The 24,767-nt window shown below is 40.7% G+C and overlaps 1 protein-coding gene across 3 annotated transcripts; it reads right to left on the bottom strand.

Annotated features, from left to right (window-relative positions):
* Positions 1-2,187: 2,187 nt before the first annotated feature.
* Positions 2,188-24,474, bottom strand: ZNF713 (zinc finger protein 713). Of its 3 annotated transcripts, NM_001110444.2 has the most exons (6): positions 24,082-24,254; positions 19,757-20,200; positions 17,992-18,077; positions 10,452-10,578; positions 9,753-9,845; positions 4,560-6,029 (listed from the first exon to the last, which is right to left on the bottom strand). In NM_001110444.2, the coding sequence occupies exons 3-6, from the start codon at positions 17,998-18,000 to the stop codon at positions 4,987-4,989; spliced, it is 1,272 nt and encodes a 423-aa protein (NP_001103914.1). In that variant the 5' UTR covers positions 18,001-18,077; positions 19,757-20,200; positions 24,082-24,254; the 3' UTR covers positions 4,560-4,986. The 3 variants fall into 3 exon arrangements, with proteins under 3 accessions (XP_059737117.1, XP_024840397.1, NP_001103914.1); XM_059881134.1 differs by lacking the exons at positions 19,757-20,200; positions 24,082-24,254 and adding an exon at positions 24,396-24,474 and having other exon boundaries at positions 2,188-6,029; XM_024984629.2 differs by lacking the exon at positions 19,757-20,200 and having other exon boundaries at positions 2,188-6,029; positions 24,082-24,163.
* Between the last annotated feature and the right edge of the window lie 293 nt (positions 24,475-24,767).

Here is a 24,767-nt window from a genome sequence, read left to right as displayed (position 1 = left end):
GACCCCATGGACTGTAGACCACCAGGCTCCTCTGTCCATGGGATTTCCCAGGCAAGAATACTGGAGTGGCTTGCCATTTCCTTCTCCAGGTTATCTTACCAGATCAGGAATCAAACCCGTGTCTCCTGTGTTGGCAGGCAGATTCTTTACCACTGAACCACCAGGGAAGCCTCATTTTGTATATATAAAATGATGGAATTTGTATTTACACATACATACATCTGTAATGTAATATATATATATATATATAGTATTTTGTGTATATATATATGACATTTCCTTTTCCATTCATCAGATACTACTAAGGTTGTTTCCCTTTTAAAAATTTTTTATGATTTTTTAAAATATTGTTTAGCATTGCTGGGTCTTAGCTGTGGCATGTGAACTCTTTAGTTGTAGCATATGGGATCTAGTTCCCTGACCAGGGATGGAACCCAGGTCCCCTGGATTGGGAGCTCAGAGTCTTAACCACTGAACTGTCAGGGAAGTCTGCCGAGGTCCAGCCCCGGCTGCTCCAGGGTATTCGAAGGAGAGACGGCTTCGGCGACTATTTATTCATCAAAGATATAAAGAGTAATAGAATGAGGATAGCTCAGTAGGAAAATTCAGTGGAGAAAAGAAGCTGAGTAGCTTGGTTTACACGGAAAATCAATATAACCCGTGACACCAGGTTAGCTCTGACCACGGAGGCCGCAGGCGCCCTCTCAAATAGCGGAAGGTGCCCCACCTTAGACACCTTCTCGAGTGGGTCTTAGAAGCCCAGGCAAATAAATGGTCACAGAGGATATCCACGCTCCAGATGGAGACTCAGCTGGAAATTGAGGGGAAGAATGACATGGGGAGACCAAGCTTTGGTGAGCAAGGCCCGTAACTTTATTATCAACAGGGGCTTATATACCCTAAGTTACGCATAGAGGATAATAGGGGATGCAAAGTCAGCAGTCTTTGATCCTTATCAAAAACCAGGGTTTCTTTCCTGCAAATTTATCCTATACAAATGGTTTAGGTGATTTACATCATCTTCTGGCCAGAAGGCCTACTAACATTTTATGACTCTTGACAAAGACTTATCAACAAAGACTTATTTTCTCTATGAGTAATTATTTTAAGGTTTGGCACCATCTTCCGAAGATAAAATTGCATTCCTATAGGGCGGATGTGTAATGGGTTTACAACAAAGGAAAGAATTTATTACCTTAAGGGTCTAAAGTTACTAACACCAAGGCCACTACTTATTTTTTCTACATACCAACTATATTAATTAATACACATTCAAGGATACAATTCAGGGGATGTGAAAACTTGGCAACAAGCATTGGCTCACCAATGAAATCTTTCACTAGTTTTATTCTGACAGTTTCTAACTCTCTGAGAGGCTCTAAGCCATTTGAATATCTTAAGCTTCCCGTGCCTCTCGAGGCTGGGAGACTGTAAACAATCGTATGCATAGCTGTAGGAGTCCGGGTAAACTTGTCAGGCGAGTTAGAGCGCCATCTGAGGGGTTTGAATTTAAACACTCCTAATTGCCCAGGAACTTTATTAATTGGAGCTGTAAGTTAACTCATTGACAGAGAGAGCAAGATGGTGGTGGGGGACAGCCCCCAGTGAAGTCAGAGGTGAGAGCACAAAGCAATAAAGTAGGCAGACTCTGGTTTTTGTGGGGTAGATGCTCGAGAATATCCGGGGGGACTCCTGAGGCTCGATCCCGCCTTTGCGTATGCCAAGCCTCCTTCCTCATGACCTTTGTCACGAGTGGAATGTCTCTCGCTGGCTCCCAGCAGAAGTCCGACATTTTTATAACTAGTTTTGGTATAATCATTTTTGATATTCTGGGTACCTCTTACCTGTTTCTTAATGTGTTTAAGGCACTTAATAACATTTGAAATTTTAGGTCTGAGACTTTAATTAAATGTTTAGATGTATTTAAATCTGATCAGTGTTTACAAGAGTAAGGATATCTCATTTTAGAAATTCTTAAGTATTTATTATTTGCACATCTATGAATAAATTAGAGGAATGTCAGCTACTTAAGGAATGTCATTTGGTTTCTTAAATTAATAAATTGAAAATTAATCAAAATCCAAATGAGTATTTTTCTCCCAGCCCTTAAGCCCTTTGGACATAAGAGAATCTATCAACACAATAATCCTTTTTACTCTGAGATTCTGAGAAAGAGAGTCATACAAATTTTGGTATTGAGCAGCAATTCATTTTATTAAGTTTAATACATTTATCAAATGTTTTCAGAGTGCTATAAAACACTGTTCCAGGCACTGTTTTTGTCCACTGGATTAGGAGTAAGATGATCCATGTTCTAGTGACATTCCAGTCTGAGAAACTCTGAATAATTATCGCTTATTATCATGTCTAAGCTTCAGTATCTTTTTTCATAAAAGAAAGGCAACATCACTTGGTTGGAGGGACCAAATGAATTAACATATGTAAAAGGGTAATATCTTGCCCTCCTAGACAGAAATAAGTCATAACGTTACATTTCTGAGTGAGTAAACCACTCCTATGACTCCCTAGAATTTCCATGTAATAAATACTTTTAGGATTCACTTAAATTAGAACATGTTGAAGATAACAAAGGACATGAGAATGAATTCACACCAGAATGACATCGTTTACTGTATGGTTAATATAAGCATAATCATTTATGACCCTAAGCATAGGCAATAGATTCTAATTTTATGAAGAATTGGTGAAAATCCATGGCTGACTGCTCTCCTTCAGTTCTGACTCCTCTTTTCTGAAATTGTCCAAATTGTGCTTATCTTCTTCTGAAAATCCTGTACTGCTCTCCTTTCCCTGTGTGAGGTACACTGCCTTCTGTTGAAGCCTTTAGCACTCTTTGTGGATTATTCAGGTTTTTTTTTTCTTGATTGCATACTTTGATCAAAGGCTTCACCAACTATAATCAATCATTACTTCTTTTAACCTATACCTCTGCTGTCTGAGACTTCATCTTGCCTCACTCTCTCTTCCTGAAACCTGAGAGCTCTATACTCTGCCTCTTTAGGGCAAATAAATCTTACATGTTACTCCCTTTGGTGAAGAGACATTTTCAGAACTTATCTGTCTTGAAAATTGATCTCCATTACAAAGGTATTTAAACATGATATTACTGGAAATCCTCCCTCACTCCAGTATCTCCGGGTTTTATTAACTATTTCATCCACTGGTGTGTGGGACAAAAATGTACTTGAAAAGTTTAACTTCCACAATGAAATGAAATCATTTCATTACTTTCTTGTTTTTTAGAGTTTTAATTTTTTTTTTTAATTTACATCATTCCAGCTTTGACTTAAGGCCTATGATATCTAGTCCTTCACAGGAATAAAGAAATGGGGAAGTCTTTAGCTAGGAGATATGTTAGAAGAAAGGTGAGAAAGCAAGGGGACTGGGGAAGGAAAAAAAAAGAAAGCAAGGGGACTGGGTTCCAACTTGGTCTCATGGCTTCTTCAGCCAAGACTGAGAAGACCAAGAGAAAAACAGAAAGCCCAGAAAAAAGCAGCTCACTAGATGTAGCTATTCATGGTTTATGACGGTTTATATTTACAATGCTTTGTAACATCAAACTGCGATTTCTGTCAAACAAGGCAGTGATCATAAAATTTAACCACCTTAAATTCCTTTTGGAAAAAGGTGGTACATAAATATACTTCAATAAATAAAGTGAATTATTAAACAAACTAGTAACACTTACTTGCATGTGTGCTCAATCATCTCTGACTCTTTGCAACCCTATGAAATGTAGCCCACCAGGCTCCTCTCTCCATGGAATTCTCCAGGCAAGAATACTGGAGTGGGTTTCCTTCTCCAGAGGATCTTCCCAACCCAGGGATCAAACCCACAGCTCTTGTATTGGCAGGTGGATTCTTTTCCACTGAGCCACCTGGGAAGGCCCTATGCTTCCTTAGTTGTTTATATAAACCAATAAGGCTCTTTCCTGGTTCTTTGCCTCAGCGTGGCACCACTGCTTACCCTCTGGTACAGCCCCTACTTCTGACTTCCACAGTGATGCAGACAGGTGAAGGGATTCTTACAAAGTCCCTGTCAGTATAAAATAAAACCTCCTCTCTATCTGAACCTGCAAATGTAACAGAAATAACAATTTTGATTCAAAAATATACATTTGCCATAGGGAAATTTAAAACTACAGTAACAGGATAAAAAAGTAGATTTCTCTGAATCACTTTTCAAAGGTCACCAATATGACCCTTAGTCTCCTCCAAGACTCATCTTAGAGATCCCAGGACCTGTTTGATGAAAATAATGCAAGGATTCCTAAAAAACAATATTATTATTGCCATATCCTACCACATGGCTTCTCAAATGATGGTACAGGAGACATAGATGGTATACCAATGAATATTTTCAACTTCAAAATTATATATTTATTTTGATGGAAATTAGAATATAATTAGCATACAAAACTCACAATCTCCATAAATAATATTTCCTAGGACAAGGCTAAAAACCCTGAGTCCTATTAAAGAAAAATATTAAATAAACATTAAGTATGATAAAATTGGTAAAGGATATACACAAATGACTTAAGTTTGAAAAATATTGCTCTTTTCTGTTTATTTCAAGTTAATGTGACTGGTTATACTACACAATAGCCTCAATTAATTAATGTTTATATAATTTAAAAACTGTATGCTATAAAAATCAAAGGGAATAACGATAGGTCATTGCCTACAGGATTTCTGGTCATTAAAAAAAGTTTAGAATATGACTCCTAATATAATCTTGTTTATAAAATAAATTATTTTCACTACGTATAACTTCTCCTGGGAATATGCTAAATTTAAGGTCTAAATTTATTTGGTTTCTATGCATTAAAAGTTTTTTATAAGCTTTCTCCCCATTATGAATAATCTGATATTGAACAGGATGAAAAGGTCTAGCCCAAATTTTCCTGTATTTATATATTCATATGATTTCCTTACCACCCCCATTACCCCCATCAGGACAAAGCTAAAAATTCTGAGTTATGTGCTGTGGAGTAAGGGAAGGACTGTGGCTTAAGGTTTTCTCACATTTATTATACTCACACAATTTCTCCCGAGTGTGGATTTTCCTATGTTGATTAAGGTGTGCACTCTGGCTGAAGGCTTTTTCACATTCATTACATTTATAAGGTTTCTCTCCTGTGTGAGTTCTCTCATGCTGATTAAGATGTGTCCTCTGGCTGAAGGCTTTCCCACAAAAACTACATTCATAAGGTTTTTCTCCAGTGTGAAGTCTATGATGTTCAGTAAGGGATGTGATCCGGCTAAAGGCTTTACCACACTGATTACATTTATAGGGCTTCTCTCCAGTATGAATTCTCAGATGCTGAGTAAAGGATGAATGTTGACGGAAGGCTTTCCCACATTCATTGCATATAAAAGGTTTTTCTCCCGTGTGAATTCTCTGATGTTGAATAAGGTGTATTCTCTGGCTGAATCTTTTCCCACATTCATCACACTTATAGGGTTTCTCTCCTGTGAGGACCATCTGAGGTTGAGTAAGAGATGAGTTCTGGCTGAAGGCCTTCCTGCATTCACTGTGTTTCCCTTCAGTATGAATATGACTGGTAAGAAGAAGATGTTGATTGAAGATTTTTCCACACTCATTATATTCATAAGGATTCTCTCTTACATAGTTTCCCTGATAGTAAATCAGATCTGAATTACGTTTGATGCTATTTCCTTGTGTGTCAGAATTAAGGGGTATTTTCATTGAAGGAATTCTCTGTTGCATAAGAAGGTTTGAGTTCAGATTATAGTTTTCCCCAAATCTACTACATTCAAGGCCTCTCTCCTGTGTGATCTTTTTGTGGGTAAAAGATACTTGTCCTAAGTATCTCTGCTGGTTTTCTTGGTTGAATTCTAACTGGTAATCAAACTCCCAGAGTCCACCTAAGATGGAGTACCAGAAACTGTCTCCTGTTAGTCTCTCCATTATCATGTCATGGGTTTGATTTTCATCAGACATATTATGGTTTGATTTTTTAATTTCTGGTCTATTCTCCCCATCTAAAAGAAATTCAGAACATATAAACACTTCAGTATTTTCTGTTTGAAAAAGAAATTGTTGCACAGTATATCACCAAATGAAACTGACAGCCGTGCAGACAATGAAAATGTGGCACTGAAAATTTTGAAATAAAGCCATGTAACAAGGGGAAAGACTATAAGAGGATGACAAGAAGCAGTGAGCAGGGAGAAATTTTAAAATATGAGTGGTAATCATAAAAAGAAGAGATCCATCAGGAATATACATAATTGGGAGAAAATGGAAAGGAGAATAAGAAATATCAGAACAAAGTCTGTGCTCAGAGGTGGGAGACAGAAAAGACTGCTTAGAGAACACAGGGCCAAGTCCAGAACCTTCTCAATCTTACCTGTGGATTATTCTATTGCAGTGCCCACTATCTGTTTATTTCAAAAGTATTTCTTCCTATTTTAAACTTTTGTTTAAAATGATAAAACTAATACTAAATTTTTGGCTGTGCTGGGTCTTCATTGCTGCATGTGGGCTTTTTTAGCTGTGGCAAGTATTGTATTAGTTGCTGAGTTGTGTCCAACTCCTTTCAACCCCACAAACTGTAGCCCAAGCAGCAAGTGGAGGTTACTCTAATTTCCTTGTCTTTAATCCTACTCCCATTTTTTTAGAACCTTGCCCCATCTTTTCTATTTTCTACTTACACTCTCCCTGACCCCTTCCATTCAGCACTTTAAACAAGCTGGAATCACTCCTGCTTAGAATGATCCTGTTTTGACACTGCCTTCTAGTCTAGCTACCTGGTTCATCTGGTAAATAATCTGCCTGCAATGTGGGAGACCTGGGTTCAATCCCTGGGGTGGGAAGATCGCCTGGAGAAGGGAATGGCTACCCACTCCAGTATTCAGGCTTGGCGAATTTCATGGACTGTATAGTCCATGGGGTCGCAAAGAGTTGGATACAACTGAGCCACTTTCACTTTCACTTTCTTTCTAGTCTAGCAGTCACCCTCTTTTTTTGCTTCACCTTCTCATTTGAGCTTCTTGTAAGAAGTACCGTATATGTACTGGCTATACTGTTTTTTAGTTTTTGGCTGTACCAGCAGCATGTGGGACCTTAGTTCCCTGACCAGGGATCAAACCCACACCCTCTGGAGTGGAAGTGTGGAATCTTAACCACTGGACTGTTAGGCAAGTCCAACTACTAGCTCTACTTTTTTTTTTTTAATCTCCTGTTTACTCAGCAATGTATAAACTGACTGTTTTACTAATTACTCCCCTGTCACTTCTCTCATTAATATCATCCCTAACCTTTTCATTGCTAGATCCATCAGACATTTTACATGTCTCACCTTAGCTAGGAAGAGAATTTCTAGATATTAAATAGACATCAGCTAATGTAGAAGACAATGAGACAAGCAATACCCCAGAGGGCAAATCAGAATGAGGCTGCACAAGCCAGATCATTCTATCTCAGTTCCTCCATCAACAGAAACATTTTACCACATCCTTATAAGAGAAACAATTGATTGTGTCTCACAGGAAAATGCAAAAATGTAAGCAGTCTCCTTGGAGGGCACTGCTAGGCTGCCTGCCCTGACAAGGAGGATACAAAGAAACCACTTATTCAACCTCATCTGTGGACCAAAAGCCTTGACCACACAGGTACAGTTGATAATGAAGTCTAGAAATTTCTTTTCTATTCTGGCCATGCTGCACACCTTGCAGGATCTTAAATTCCAAACCAGGGACTGAACCTGGGCCCTGTCAGTGAAAGCACTGAGTCCTAACCACTGAACTGCCAGGGAATTACCTGGAAATTTTCTTGAGTGTAGTAATTATTTTCTCGAGTTGGGAGTCTTTGGGCAGGGACATAATGGGAGACAGTATGGCTCCTTCACATGGCAGCATATGTACCTGCGGGAAAAAACAGCTCAGGTTTCTGTGTGGGCACCTACACTGGCAATTTGCCTGAAAAGGGAGTTTTTCATTTTCCTTCTTTAGTTTCCTATTCTCCAGGTTCCAGGATAGGAAGGTTTGTGAAAATAATGTTACTCATCATTGTCAGGAAAAGTGCTCAGGGGTTCTTGACAAAGTGTTTTAATTATCAGCCTCTAAACAGGGTTTAGAGCACTGGGGTGCACCACCTGTCAGGCTAAAATTTTAGGTCCAATGAGGCTGAAAAAGGAGTAAGTTTTCCTACCTAAGATAACCAAGAGCACTATAAGCAAGAAAGACAACTGAGTCAGAGTCAGCTTCACAAAGCTCAAGTTTGAATGACAGAAAACCAAGCCCAAATGATGAAACAAGGTGTCTGAGCAAAGAATCAAGATGGGGTACATTAACCTGGCTTAATGACTCAGTATCTGGCACGTAGCCATCAGTCCACTGTTTCCTAATATAACCAGGCAGTATGCCCACAAAAAGGAGCTAAGATTTTGGGGTTTTGGTTTTTTTTTTTTGGTCAAGAAGTCTCATTTAGTAGCATGGTTTAAAGGAGTAGAGAATCAATAGGTCCAGGATTTGAAATACTTGATTAAAATGACAGTATGACATTCATAAACAAAAATATAATCTAAACTCTGGGAAAAGAATGTACATGAAATACTGAGGCTAGAAATGTAGAAATGGAAAAATGACATAGAGAAGCTACTTAAAAGCACAGTACTGAAGAATGAACACCAAGTCCATAAGAAAGACATGCCTTTAGAAGAATAAAGAGCAAGAGAAGGTATTTAAAAGAGCAGGTAGGATAGCTACGACAGATTCATGTTGATGAATGGCAGAAACACAATGTTGTATTAAATTACCCTTGCTTTATTAAAGCAATTACCCTTGCTTTACCCTTGCTAATTTATTAAAAATAAATTAATTAAAAAAAAGGACAGGTTGGGAGACAGGAGAGAGGCTACAAGAGGCAAGAATGGTGTGAAAGCCAAGGTGCGAGACAATTTTCAAGAGTGAAGTCAACATAGTCAAATGCAACATGATCATAGAACATGATAATGGTGGTTTGTTTTAGCCACTGGACTTGACTGGAAGGAAGTTAGTGGTAATCTCCAAGAAAACAATTTTAGTAACATAAGTATGACAGGGATCCTATCACAAAGGTGAACAAGAGACTGAGAACCAAGGCTATGGATTTTAGACAACTTTAACATGTTTGATAATAAAAATAAAAAAAATAATGAAAAATAGGTAAAAATGTTAAGAGGGTTTTGGTATGGAAAAGAAAAAGATTTAAAGAATCCTGAAATGATGTATAAACAAAAAAATAGAAAGTGCTTTGTGGAGATTTGCAATATCAAGGTATTTATGAACAAACTAAAACTTTCAAAATAATTTTTGTGTTGTGCAAATTTTTAAAATAGTAAGTATATATATATATATATAAATCTGTTTAATCAGGAAAAAAATAGTCATTTCTACTTTGGAAAAATGTCAAATATGAACTGAAGTTTTTAAAAGGCCTCTGCTGTGGCTGCTGTTTAGTTGCTAAGTCATGTCCAACTCTTTTGGACCCCATGGACTCCCGCCAGGGTCCTCTGTCCATGAGACTTCCCAGGCAAGAATACTGGAGTGGGTTTCCATTTCCTTCTCCAGGGGATCATCCCAACCCAAGGACCAAACCCATTAAAAATGCCTTGATATCCTTTAAATCCCAGAGGGAGATGTTCAGAGCACACTCCATTAAGTATTTCAAAAGTGACTATTTTCCTTCACTGAGTCACAAATACTCAGATGCTCTCTTCTCACCTGGATGAGTGTCTGGTGGGCTGACTCTTCCCATCATCCACTGCTCCTCCTGCTCCAACTGAGTGATCACCTCTGGCTTATACAGTTGATGCCCTGTTCAAGAGGAAAATGTGTATCTTAGAATTTTACACAGGGAACGAACATCTCAGAACTCATTTCCAAACTTTTTTTATCTTTAGGGTCTTTGGATTTGGAAAGGGGAGGCTTCTGAGGCAGCAAAATAAAGCTACCCATCTCAAAGTCAACACATTTCACCAGAGGACAAAGCAGGAAACAGAGGTCTCTTGTCTCCACAAATGATTGCCTTTCTTCCATCCTGGCCTCATGCTTTCTAACTGTGGTGCTGAAGAAGACTCTTGAGAATCTCTTGGACTGCAAGGAGATCAAACCAGTCAATCCTAAAGGAAATCAACCCAGAATATTCACTGGAAGGACTGCTACTGCTGAAGCTGAAGCTCCAATACTATAGGAACCTGATGAGAAGAGCTGATTCACTGGAAAAGACCCTGATGTTGGGAAAGACTGAAAAGAAAGGGAGAAGGGGGCGACAGAGGATGAGATGGTTAGACAGCATCAACGACTCAATGGACATGAATTTGAGAAAACTCTGGGAGATAGTAAAGGACAGGGGAGCCTGGCATGCCAAAGTCCATGGGGTCCCAAAGAATCAGACATGACTTACAGAGATGCCCTCCTTACCCAGTGCAACCAGATTCCTATAGTTTTCCAGCATCACATCTCGGTAGAGGTTCTTCTGAGCAGGGTACAGCTGGTCCCACTCTTCTCTGGTGAAGTCCACAGCCACGTCCTGGAATGTCAGTGATTCCTGAAACATCAAGTATATCCCTGCTCAGCCAGAAACCTTTTTGTTTTTCCTTTACAGGGGCCCTTAAGGGAAGAGTCAAAGGTGGTGCAGTAGACAAAGGATCCCTGATTCCTTCTAGTGGTAAAATACTGAGCTGCTCTGCTTCCCCAGCTGATACAGGGAGGCAGTCTGTCGTGTTCTGCTCTGTTGGTCAAATCCTTAAGTGCTATGCCTTGTTCCCTTTAATGAAAAATGGCACTTAGACCCCAAGATCTGGGCACTAGCTGCATCCAGTGCTACTGGAGTACCATTTCGTCTAGGCCCTCTCAGGGGTCGTATCTAGGAGAGAGGGGAATATATACGATGATGTACGTATACACACACAACTCTACTCCATATCCAACCCAGTATTTACTGATATTTATTAAAACCCATAGGTCAAGAGAGTGACTGGTTAAGAAAAAACAAAACACCATGGGTCTATACTGATATCTCTAAATCTAATCCAACATAGCAGGGTTCATTCTATCCTCTCTTCTCATATCTGTAATTCCCTTCTCTGACCATGAGACTCCTGGCTTGTCTTACCCAGGTAGCTCAGCAGTAAAGAATCTGCCTGTAATGCAGGAGATGTGGGTTCGATCCCTGGGTAGGGAAGATCCCCTGGAGGAGGGCAAAGCATTTCACTCCATTATTCTTGCCTGGGAAATCCTATGGACAGTGAAGCCTGGTGGGCTGAAGTCCATGGGGTCATAAAAGAGTTGGATACAACTGAGCGACTAAACATCAAATTGCCAACATCCACTGGATCGTAGAAAAAGCAAGAGAATTCCAGAAAAACATCTGGAATTCATCATCACACAACTCCATATCCAACCCTGTAAACACACACAACTCTATATACAACCCTGTGTTTAGTGATATGTATTAAAACCCATGGGTCAAGAGATCAACTGGTTAGAAAAAAAACAAACATGGGTCCATACTGATACCTCTAAATCTAATCCAACATAGCAAGGTTCATTCTATCCTCTCTTCTCATATCTGTAATTCCCTTCTCTGACCCATATCTCTCTTATCTTATAATTCCCTTCAAGAGAATTCCAGAAAAAAACATCTACTTTTGCTTCATTGACTATGCAAAAGCCTTTGACTCTGTGGATCACAATAAACTGTGGAAAATTCTTCAAGAGATGGGAATACCAGACCACCTTACTTGCCCCCTGAGAAATCTGTATGCAAGTCAAGAAGCAACAGTGAGAACTGGACATGGAACAATGGACTGGTTCCAAATTGGGAAAGGAGTATGTCAAGGCTGTGTATGGTCACCCTGTTTATTCAACTTATATGCAGAGCACATCATGTGAAATGCCAGGCTGGACGAACCACAAGCTGGAATCAAGACTGCTGGGAAAATATCAATAATCTCAGATATGCAGATGACACCACCATAATGGCAGAAAGCGAACAGAACTAAAGAGCCTCTTGAAAGAGGAGAGTGAAAAAGCTGGCTTAAAACTTAACATTTAAAAAACTAAGATCATGGCATCCAGTCTCATCATTTGATGGCAAATAGATGGGGAAATAATGGAGACAGTGAGAGACTTTATTTTCTTGGGCTCCAAAATCACTGCAGATGGTGACTGCAGCCATGAAATTAAAAGATGCTTGCTCCTTGGAAGAAAAGCTATGACAAGACACATTACTTTGCTGACAAAGGTCCATCTAGTCAAAGTGAAAAGCGAAAGTCACTCAGTCATGTCCGACTCTTTGCAACCCCATGAACTATACAGTCCATGGAATTCTCCAGACAAGAATACTGGAGTTAGTGGCCATTCCCTTCAGCAGATCTTCCCAACGCAGGAGTTGAACTGGGGTTTCCTGCATTGCAGGCAGATTCTTTACCAACTGAGCTATCAGGGAAGGCCCCATCTAGTCAAAGCTATGGTTTTTCCAATAGTCATGTATGGATGTGAGAGCTGGACCATAAAGAAAGCTGAGCGCTGAAGAACTGATGCTTTTGAACTGTGGTGTTGGAGAAGACTCTTGAGAGTCCCTTGGACTGCAAGGAGATCCAACCAGTCAATCCTAAAGAAAATCAGTCCTGAATATTCATTGGAAGGACTGATGTTGAAGCTGAAACTCCAATACTTTGGCCACCTGATGCGAAGAACTGACTCATTGGAAAAGACCCTGATGCTGGGAGGGATTGAAGGTGGGAGGAGAAGGGATGACAGAGGATGAGACAGTTGGATGGCATCACTGACTTGATGGACATGAATTTGAGCAAGCTCTGACAGTTGGTGATGGACAGGGAAGTCTGGCGTGCTGCAGTCCATGGGGTCGCAAAGAGTCAGATACAATTGAACTGAACTGAGTGAGTAAACAATAACAACAAAATTATGGACAATGTGTTTACTTATTTGCTCAATCCTAGATTTTAAAGAAAGTGGTTTTGGTATTGCTAACACATGTGCTGTGCTTAGTTGCTCAGTCGTGTCAACTCTTTGCAACCCCAAGGACTGTAGCCCAGCAGGCTACTCTGTTCATGGGGATTCTCCAGGCAAGAATACTGGAGTGGTTTGCCTTGCCCTCCTCCAGGGGATCTTTCCAACCCAGAGACTGAATCCAGGTCTCCAGCATTGCAGGCAGATTCTTCACAGTCTGAGCCACCAGGGAAGCCCAAGAATATTGGAGTGGAAGCCTATCCTTTCTCCAGGGGATTTTCCTGACCCAAGAACTGAACTGGCATCTCCTGCATTGCTGGCGGATTCTTCACCAGCGGAGCTACCAGGGAACATGTCTCTGCACAGAACAAGCCTACAAATGAGAGTTCAGTATTGAGAATTATTTTGCTTTTAGTCTGAGGACACAGAGTACAAGAAATGATTTCGTTTCAAAAGTTAACTCCTTTTCAGTGTGGTTATATCAGTAATTTGAAATACAGTTTGGCTCACTTATTTCTGTTTATTTTCAATTTTAAGCCCTCCTTGCATACTGTACACCTCCATTCCCTCTTTGTCACCCATTTTCCACCTAAGTCCTACAAGTAACCAACCTCATTAGATGCAAGTTTATCCTTTCAATTTCTCTTTTCCCTCAAACAAGCATTTGATACATTTATATATTTTTGTTTCCTCTTCTTTCTTGTACAAAGTAGCATATTATAGGTAATCTTTTGCTTCTGATTTTTTTCACTGAACACTTTATACTGGAAATCCCTCCACACCAGTTCATAATTTCTTCCTCCTTTTTTTTTTACAGCTTGTGTGGTATTGTGTGACTATCCCACAACTTATGTAACTAGTCTACTAACAGACATTTTAGCTATTTTCTACTCTCTTGTTACTATAAATCATGCTGCAATGAATTATCTTGAAAGTATACTATTTTGCTATGTATATTAGTCTAACTCTAGAATATGTATGTATGGCATATGTATGTATGCCTGGCAAAAGATGTCTGGCAAAAGAGTATATGAATCTGCAATTTTGATACATATTGTCAAGCTGACTTCTGTAGGGGTGGTATCAATTGTGTCATTATCTATTGCTGTATAACAAATCACCTCCATATTTAGTAGCTCAAAACCAGTAACAATCATTTATTTTATTCTCAGAATCTGTAACATGGGCAGGATTCAGCAGGAGTAGCTCATCTTTGTTCCATTTTGTTTCAGCTAGGAGGCCCAACTTTGGGCTGTAAGATTCACTTTTTAAGAGGCTCATTCATGTGGCTGGCAAGTTGGTGCTGGCTGAAAGTTGGGAGCTCAGTCAGGTGCCTTTGGTCCTCTCCATACAAGCCTGTCCACAGGCTACCTGGGCTTCCTCATGGCATGGTAGCTGGATGCCAAATGCAAAATTCCCAAGAGAACCACCTTTCTTCATCCAGCCTCAAGAGTCACGTGGCTTCAGTTCCACCACAGTCACAAGCCAGATCCAAGGGGAAGGAACACAATCACACCTCTCCTGATAAGAGTAGTTAAATCAGTATAAGAGGAACCTATGGAATGGGAGAAATTGTGCCATTTTCAGAAAATACAACCTGCTACTGTTTACCCTCTGAAGGTTAATATTCACATTCCTTCCTTATGCAAATTTTACTCATCTTCCTCAAGACCCCTACGTGTGATGTATCAATTTGAAGTCTGGGATCTTATCATCTACACCAGGTCCACAGGCAGATGAGGCTCTTGGAACATAGTTCCTCAGGTATGGTTCCCTGAAAGCTTTCTATTTTTCTTTCTGTGAGCTGAAGAAATAGGTATTTGGCCCCACCCTTTATCCTTCACAAACTCAAAGTGGTGGGAAACTCATAGAAATAACTGCCACACACACTCCCATTCAAGTAAACAGCAATTCACAGCAATTCTATAATGTAGCTGAGCTGGGCACGTGTTGAGAGGTATGAATGAGAAACAGTTTTATTTTCAAACTCAGTAATTTCTGGCTCCTTTATATACATATTTTTGATGTTTTAAAAAAATTGAAATACTGTTGATGTACAATATTATTTAAGTTACAGGTGTTCAACATAGTGATTCATGAATTTTAAAGGTTATACTCCATTTATAGTTATTATAAAATATTGGCTATATTCCCTGTGTTGTAGATTCTTGTAGCTTATTTTATACATAATAGTTTGTACCTCTTAATCTCCTACTTCTTGCATTGCCCCTTCCCCATTCTCTCTCCCCAGTGGTTCTCACTAGTTTGGTCTCTATATATGCAAGTCAGCTTCTTTTCTGTTTTATTCACTAATTTGTTGTATTTTTCAGATTTCACATAAAAGTGATATCATACAGTATTTGTCTTTCTCTGACTTATGTCACTTAGCATAATGCCCTCCAAGTTCATCCATGTTGCTGCAAATAGCAAAATTTCATTCTTTTTTATGACTTAGGAGTAATTTCATTGTATACATACACCACATCCTTATCCATTCATCTCTTCACGGACACCGAGGTTGCTTCCATGTCTTGGCAATTGTAAATAATGCCTCTTTGAACACTGGGGTTCATGTATCTTTCTGAATTTGTGTTTTAGTTTTTTGGGGGGTATATACCCAAGAGTAGAACTGCTGGGTCATGTGACAGTTCTATTCTTAGTTTTTTGAGAAACCTCCATACTGTTTACCATAGTGGCTGCACCAATTTACATCGCCACTAACAGTGTATGAAGGTTCTCTTTCCTCTACATCCTCGCCAAAATTTGTTATTTCTGTTCTTTCTGATGACAGCCATTCTGACAGGTGTGAGGAGACAGCACACTGTGGTTTTGATTTGCATTTCCCTGATGATTAGCGAGGTTGAGCATTTTTTCTTGTCTGCTTCCTTTATATGTAACAGTTCTTTATCTAGTTTATCTTTTCCTCTCACATTTTACTTTAACCACCCAGAAGCTGACACCTGGCACTTTTAGTCTTCTACCTGAAAATCTCCTTAAATATATCATTGAGTCCATTAAGTATAGTTCCTATTTTTCTTGTTACTGAAGGTGACAATGTTGACCAAAATTCCTTCTTCAAGTGTCCCTTTTCTTCAGCTCATGACAAGATTTTCCTTATTATCCTTTAAGTCCTGTGAAAGGTCCTTTAGGGCCCCACTAACTCTCCTGGAGGTCCTTTATGATTCCAAAAATAATCTTCTCCTTTCTGTCTTCTGCCCTTTGCTCAGCTCTCTCTCTCTCTCTCTCTCTCTCTCCTGTCCCTCTCTCTTTCTCATTAGTCTTTTCTTTTACAGATTCTGGATTCTCAGTTGTAAGTTATAAAGGAATTCCCAAATTATTTTCTTGTGTAACTTTTGTGGCTTAGTTTTTCATATTTAAATATTTGATCAGTTTGAAGACTGTTCTGATGTAAAGTATGAGGTATGGATTCAACTTTACCTTTTTCCACATGGCTCCACAGAAATATCATTGATTATTGAATAAACCATCTTTCCACCACTGGGTTGAGATATGGTTTATCATATGCAAAATTCCTATCTGTTCAACAAATATTTATTCAGTGCTTCCTATGGGTCACCTATAGGGCTTGAGATATACTAGTGAACGAGAGACTAAAATTCTCTTCCTTTATGAAACTTCAGCAGGGGAAAGTAGACAATAAATGATGACTGGGTAAATTATAGAGTATGCTATTAAACAACACTTGTTCTTTAGAAGAAAAGCGATGACAAATCTAGACACCATACTAAAAAGCAAAGACATCACTTCACTGACTAAGCTGCACAGAGTCAAAGCTATGGTTTTTCCAATAGTCATGTACAGATGTGAGAGTTGGACCATAAAGGATGTCAAATGCTGAAGAATTGATGTCTTCTAACTGTGGTGCTTGAGAAGACTTTCCTGAGAGTCCCTTGGACAGCAAGGAGATCAAATCAGTCAATCCTAAAAGAAATCAGTCCTGAATATTCACTGGAAGGACTGATGTTGTGGCTGGCTTAATTTGTGGCGTTAATTTGCCACATTAATTTGTGGCAGCAGAGGTCCTCAGGTATATTAATAATTCCATTACCTCCAAGGGGTCAGTGACATGGGCATCATCCATTGTTTGAAGACTGAATGGCAAGTGTTTAAATTCTAGTGAGCTGTTTAAGGGAAGGGTGATTTAAAGAATCCGCCTGCCAATACAAAAAATGCAGGAGATGTGGGTTTGCTCTCTGGGTTGGGAAGATCCCCTGGAGTAGGAAATGGCAACCCACTCCAGTATTCTTGCCTGGAAAATTCCATGGACAGAGGAGCGTGGTGGGCTACAGTCCATGGGGTCACAAAGAGTCAGACACAACTGAGCACGCACACATGGACTATTAAAAGATAGTCTACGGCTTCTTGTGTTGCCTTTACAACATTCAGGACAGACATGAATCTACAAGCTGATAAAAATGCTGAAGGAGAGAAGAGCTATAAAGAGGTATGGAAGGTGAGTGGGAAACACCACATACAGATATGTCACATCTGTCCCAAGAATCTCAAGGGCTCTGGACTTGGGGAGCTTAGTTCTTCTGAGAATTGAAAAATAAAAGTACCTACATTCTGCGAACCACCATGTCATTTCAGAGGAGAGGAAAACAACTTACCTGGGGCTTCTCTGGTGGCTCCGTGGTAAAGAACCAGCCTGCCAATGCTGAAGACATGGGTTTGATTCCTGATCTGGGAAGATCCCACATGCCTTGGAGCAACTAAGTCTGTGCACCGCAACTATTGAGCCTGTGCTCTAGAGCCTGGGAGCTGCAACTACGGAGCCCATGTTCCCTAGAGCCCATGCTCTGTGACAAGAGAAGCCATCGCAATGAGCAGCCTGCACACCGCAACTAGAGAGTAGGTCCCACTTGCCACAACTGGAGAAGAACCTCCACAGGAACAAAGACCTAACACACCCAAAAAAAAAAACAAAAAATAAAGTTATTAAAAAAACAAACAAAACTGAACTTACCTGAGACATGACTGTCTGTGATCCAACATTCATTTCCTTCTCTGTGTTTCCTTCTTGAGAAAGTACAGCATCCTGAGAGGGCATTCCTGAGAAAAGAAGAGAAGAATCTTGTCAAGGAATGATATTAAAGCTTCACCTAAATTTTGCGCCTTTTGTCTTCTATCAGGATGGCAGATGGTTTAGACAGAAGCCCTCTAAGACATAAGTCTAAAGTCTGGGTGACGTAACTCTGACACTCTTGTTCCTCTATTACACTGAGGAATTTAAAGTATGGCTGTCTCTCCTCTGTGGTACAACTCCACTTGTTGCAACATATGGGAAGCTCGGGGTGCTCATTGGTTTTTAGCACTAGCTACTCATTTGGGGGGGATTTTAAAAAGATGCCAGTGCTCAGCCCCTCTTCCCTGAGATTTGGATTTAACAATCTCAGGTGAACCTGGGCAACAGCATTTTTAAATTCTGAAGTCTCCAAATGATTCCAAATGGCAGATGAGAACCACTGAGATGATGTGATCCAGAGAATTTATGTTGAGGAGTTATTCTTACTCTTTAAGAGCATAAACTCACCCCTAAACTCAAAGTCCAGGCATCTCCTCTACTCTCTTTAAGATGATCCTTCTATTCCACTCCTAGGCATATTCCATGAGGAAACAAATATTGAAAAAGACATGTACATGTACAATGAACATGTACCCCAATGTTCATTGCAGCACTGTTTACAATAGCTAGAACATGTCCATTGACAGATGAATGGATAAAGAAGTATATGTGGTGCATATACAAATGGCATATTACTCAGCCATAAAAAGAAATGCATTTGAGTCAGTTCTAATGAGGTGGATGAACCTAGAGCCTATTATACAGAGTGAAGTAAGTCAGAAACAGAAAGATAAATATCATATACTAACACATATATATGGAATCTAGAAAGATGGTACTGATGAATTTATTTGCAAGGCAGCAGTGGAGAAACAGACATAGAGAATAGACTTATGGACATGGGGAGAGGGAAGGAGAGGGTGAGATGTATGGAGAGAGTACCATGGAAACTTACATTACCATATGTAAAATAGATAGGCAGTGGGAACTTGCTGTAAGTCTCAGGGAACTCAAACATTGGCTCTGTATCACCTAGAGGGGTGGGATGGGGAGGGAGATGGGAGGGAGGTCCAAGAGGGAAGGGACATACGTACATCTATGGCTGATTCATGTTGATGTCTGACAGAAAACAACAAAATTCTGTAAAGCAATTATTCTTCAATTAAAAAATAAATTAATTTTTTAAAATGATTAAAAAAAAAAAAAAAAGATGATCCTTCTACACCTTCCCTACTGGCTTATTTGTAAAGAATCCCCCTGTTAATGCAAGAGACACAGGTTCAATCCTCGATCCAGGAAGATCCCACATGCTGTGGGGCAGCTAAGCCTATGCACCACAATTACTGAGCCTGTGCTCTAGGGCCCATGAACTGCAACTACTGAGCCCACATGCTGCAACTACTGAAGCCTGTGCACTGTAGAGCCTCTGCTCTGCAACAACAGAAGCCACCACAATGAGAAGCCCACACACCACAACTAGAGAGTAGCCCCTGCTCGCTGCAACTAGAGAAAGCCTGCGCACAGCAAAGGAAGACCCAGCACAGCCAAAAATAAATAAATAAATAAAAATAAACATTAAAAGTTATTAAAAAGATGACCCTTCCAATACAGAAAGGAGATTTCACGCTTTTCATTTCTCAGAATGTTCACCTTCCTTTTTGAGTACCTGGATTCAGTCCTCCACAAGGATGACTACACCTCTTGGCAGTCCTTCAGTTGTAATGTCACCAAAGCCTTATTCTCTTCGGGCACGACAGTCAGGAGACATACCAGTTCTAACAGCTTCAGCAGCCCTGTCAGTCCCCGAAGGCTGATTTTCCAGTGCCTTAAAGGCAGCAGCCAGTCGCAGGTATTAAAGGTGCCTGATCTCATGAGAGGGTCAGGAGCCAGTGGATATCCATGACAGTGATTTCTGCTTCCCAGGGCAGCCACTCTCAGGATCTTGCCTTGTTCATGTACAGTTGAGATGTGGAGGTTGCTGAAGTTGGCTATTACACTGCTCTTGTTTTTTTTCACTAAAGGCATCAATCCTACATGTACATACGTCACTGTGATATTTGAATCTGCCTCCCGGCAGAGATCTTGAGAGATACAATTTCAGGCTGAGCACCTGTAATGAGATGCATCAGAGTCAGCAGAAGGACTCCAGCAGTGTTGGTCCCCTAGAGACCTATGGAGTCTGAAAAGAGACATACACACTGTTCATTGATAAAGACAGAGCACCACAGGAGGTGGAATTCATTAAAACAATCAAAAAAGCAGTTTTAGAATTTCTCAAAGAGCAGAGAGATACAGAGGCAGCAACTACAACAAATTTAGCCTTAGTCCTCTCCCACCCTCTTCTTGGAACAGAAAACATGTGGTCCTTTCCCACAGAAAGACTTTCAAATAGAGTGGTTTTCTCCCCAGAAAGAAGAAAAAAACAGGCATTTCACCAGTACCAATAACAGAATGAAATGTATTGATCTGTTAATAATCATGAGAATACATTTGTTCTCTGTTCACAAAAGTTGACCTGAAAAACTCTTCTCAAAAACTACTGATAGAAACAAAGAATAAAACCATTTCTGAGAAGTAATAGGAAGAAAGAAAGGAAACTATGGTTCCAATGGAACGGCCCTGTTAGAGAAAGAAGCCATTCAAGCCAAGACATGCCAGGAATCTAACATTTTACAACCAGTTTTCACTAATAGGAAGATCTTTCAAAAATAATTTAAAAGCACTTTAAGATCAGGTCCTTATTTTATCAAGCAAAAACTCTAAAAAGGTCCCATGGTCTGAAGAGCCAGGTTGAATTTACAAGAATGTCTTGGGGTTTCAAACCCAATCACCTGAAAACCATATATTCACAACAACAAAAACTGCACTAACCATGTTAGGAAGACAGGTTTCTCCTCCTATGAACCCAGGGGAATGAGGAATATTTCAAGTATATTATACATTATACACAAACATAGCTAGTTTGAGAGTACTTTTTATGGCATCTGATGGGAATGCTGCTGCTGCTGCTGCTCAGTCGCTTCAGTCCGACTCTGTGCGACCCCATAGACGGCAGCCCACCAGGCTCCCCTGTCCCTGGGATTCTCCAGGCAAGAATACTGGAGTGGGTTGCCATTTCCTTCTCCAATCCATGAAAGTGAAAAGTGAAAGTGAAGTCACTCAGTCATGTCCGACTCTTAGTGACCTCATGGACTGCAGCCTACCAGGCTCCTCCGTCCATGGGATTTTCCAGGCAAGAGTACTGGAGTGGAGTACTGGATTTTCCAAGAGTACTGCATTTTCCAGGCAAGAGTACATTGCCTTCTCTTCTGATGGGAATAGGGTTCCATAAAACACACTTTTGGAAATGCTGATCTTAGAGATCTTTCCTTTTATTAACTTCATAACAAACTACCTTACTCTACTTTTATAATAGCACAATATTACACTGTACAGCTCTACCACAATACGTTTAACCACACTCATAGTTAGCATTTAAGTGGTATCCCTTTCTCAAACCACAAACAATATTGTAATGAACATCTTTGTACACACATCCCTGTGCACCTGTGCAAGTATTTCAGCAGGACAGATCTTAGAATAGAATTTCTGAGCCACAGAGTGAACTCACTTAACATTTTACTAGGTGTAGTCATACTGCCACTCAAAACACTTCCTAAATTGTACAACCAGGGCCCTGCCCCTCTGCATTTGCCTTGACACTTTGTTAGCACCAATATTGATATATTTTCCCACTCTAAATGGTGAAAAGTATCTTTGTCTTCATTTGCATTCTATAATTACTTATGAGGTTAAGCACTTTTTTTGTTTATTGGTTTCCTGTAATTTGCTGTAATTCGTCTATAAATTGCCTGTGCATATCCTTTGTCCACTTTTTTTTTTAAGTTAAGATTTTCACCTTTATTATTATTATTTATTTGTCTGTGCTGGGTCTTAGTTGTGGCATGTGGGATCTAATTCCCTGATCAGGGGTTGAACTAGGGCCCCCTGCATTGGGAGAGCAGACTCAGCCACTGGATCACCAGAGAAGTCCCACACTTTTTTTTTTTCAACAAGTCTCTTTACATATTTCGGTACTTTCTCTAACACATGTTGCAAGTATTTTATGTCTCTAATTTTAAGCCCTTTGCTCTTTTCAAATATAGCAAATATTTTTCAAAATACTTGGCACATGGGCTTTTCTGATATAATTCTGATATAATTTAATTAATGCATTTTCCCCAGAGGGTTTTGAGTCCTGTCCTGGCAGTTTGGTATGCCTACAACATAAAGTGCAAGGACGGAAGGCAAAGCAGTATGCAATATTAAGGTCATAAAGGGCTTTGTTGTTGTTCAGTCGCTCAGTCATGACCAACTCTGCAACCCCATGGACTGTAGCATGCCAGGTTTCCCTGTCCTTCACGAATTCTCGGAGTTTGCTCAAACTCAAGTCCATCAAATTGGGGATGCCATCTAACCATTCTGTCCTCTATAGTCTTCTTCTCCTCCTGCCTTCAATCTTTCCCAGTATCAGGGTATTTTCCAATGAGTTGGCTCTTTGCATCAGTTCAGTTCAGTTCAGTCACTCAGTCGTGTCCGACTCTTCGAGACCCCATGAATCGCAGCACACCAGGCCTCCCTGTCCATCACCAACTCCCGGAGTTCACTCAGACTCCTGTCCATCGAGTCAGTGATGCCATCCTGTCGTCGTCCCCTTCTCCTCCTGCCCCCAATCCCTCCCAGCATCACAGTCTTTTCCAATGAGTCAACTCTTCGCATGAGGTGGCCAAAGTACTGGAGCTTCAGCTTCAGCATCATTCCCTCCAAAGAAATCCCAGGGCTGATCTCCTTCCGAGTGGCCAAAATATTGGAGCTTCAGCTTCAGCATCAGTCCTTCCAATGAATATTCAGGGTTGATTTCCTTTAGGATTGACTAGTTTGATCTCCTTGCAGTCCAAGGGACTCTCAAGAGTCTTCAACATCACAGTTCAAAAGCATCAAATCTTCAGTGCTCAGCTTTCTTTACAGTCCACCTCTCACGTTCATACATGACTACTGGAAAACTACAGCTTTGACTACACCGACCTTTGTTGGCAAAGTAATGTCTCTGCTCTTTAATATGCTATATAGGTTTGTCATAGTTTTTCTTCCAAGGAGCAAGCAAAATCACTGCAGATGGTGACTGCGGCCATGAATTTAAAATATGCTTGCCCCTTGGAAGAAAAGGGCTTTGAGGTCACTGCTAAGAAACTAAAACATTATCCTGATGGCATCAGGGAAGTATACAAAAGTTTTCAGCAACAGAGTGACTTTCAATATTCTCCATTTAATAAGAGCACCTACTAAGTGCCATGATCAATTCTGTCTCTTGGAAAATGGTAATTTTTGTACCTTTAATATTTCCCACAATTCAAAGTAAGTAAAAGAAACAAAGTTCATTAAATCAAAAGACACAATTACGGGGATCTGCTCTGCCACATATTAAAACATTTTATATTAAAAGAAAATGGTATCAGTGCAGAAACTGTGAGAGCAGTGTAACAGGCTAGAAACAGATGTGAGTATACAAACGTCTGTAGAATAGATAAGTGTCATTTCAATTCAGTGGGAAAGAGATGACGGCAAGATGACCGGGGAAAAGGCATTTTTCTATCTTACAGGTTATCACAAATTTAATATCCAATAGGTTAAAATGTAAAAAAAAAAATTTTTTTTAATCCTTTAAAAGTATTAGACGAAAATAAAGGTGAATCTTTTAATACTCTTGAAATGGGAAAAATTTTCCAAAAATGATACCCACCCACGCCTATACAAAAATAAATTGCAGAAAATATTAGAGGAAAATAGGTTTGTAATCTTGGGAATGGGAAGGCCTTCCCATGAAAGGGGAACAGGGGGTCCGAGAAGCCGGAGGGCGCCGCCTGGGGGGCTCGGAGTCGAGGGCTCCCCGCCCCGTGACCCCCGCCCGCCCTGCCCCCTCGCCAGCCACCCGCCCGCTGGCGCCGCACTCACCCGCCTGCACAGACAAAGGGCGCCCCGGGCGGCTCCGCCCCCTGACGCCGCAGCCGCCGCCGCCCGTCCCGACCGAGGCGGGAGAAGGTGATGAGGGCCCTGATGCCTGAGCCAATGACGCCCAGTGACGGGGCCCCTGGGGCTGGACCAGCCGCCGGGGCCAGCCAGGCTCTGACGAAAGCCTCCCAGCAATGGCGGCCGCGCCGCGCTGGCTCCGGCTCGGCGATACGCATGCGCCGGCGGTGCCGGGGCCCGACCTCTTCCCACAGACCCGGCTGGGAACTCCCACCCGCTCCCCCCGGTAGGCTTCTCACCAGGGCCGCGCTGACTACCCGGTCCCCGGCCCCCGCTCCCGGCCTCGCAGAACTGCGCCTTCAGAGAGGACCCAGGACCCTCCCAGAGAGCCCTTGACGATCAGACGCTCCAGCGAGGGGCGCCGCGCGGTCCCCTAGGTGACCACACAAGTCGTCGCTCTCCTCAGTCCTGAAATTCCGCCCCTTCCCCAATTTTATATTGACGAAACTAAAGATATAGTAATAACGATTGAATATATAATACAAGTATACTGATGAGAAGAATGGAATTCTTTTAACGGAGATAAAATTGGAATTCGCCAAAATCGATTGCAAATGCTTATCTGTTAATGCAGGCATTCAACGGGGAAGGGAGAGACTTTTCAACAATGC

Source organism: Bos taurus, chromosome 25, assembly GCF_002263795.3.
Source record: "Bos taurus isolate L1 Dominette 01449 registration number 42190680 breed Hereford chromosome 25, ARS-UCD2.0, whole genome shotgun sequence".
NCBI lineage: Eukaryota > Metazoa > Chordata > Mammalia > Artiodactyla > Bovidae > Bos > Bos taurus.
Note: the sequence above shows the minus strand (reverse complement) of the source record. Positions and strands in the feature narration are given on the sequence as shown.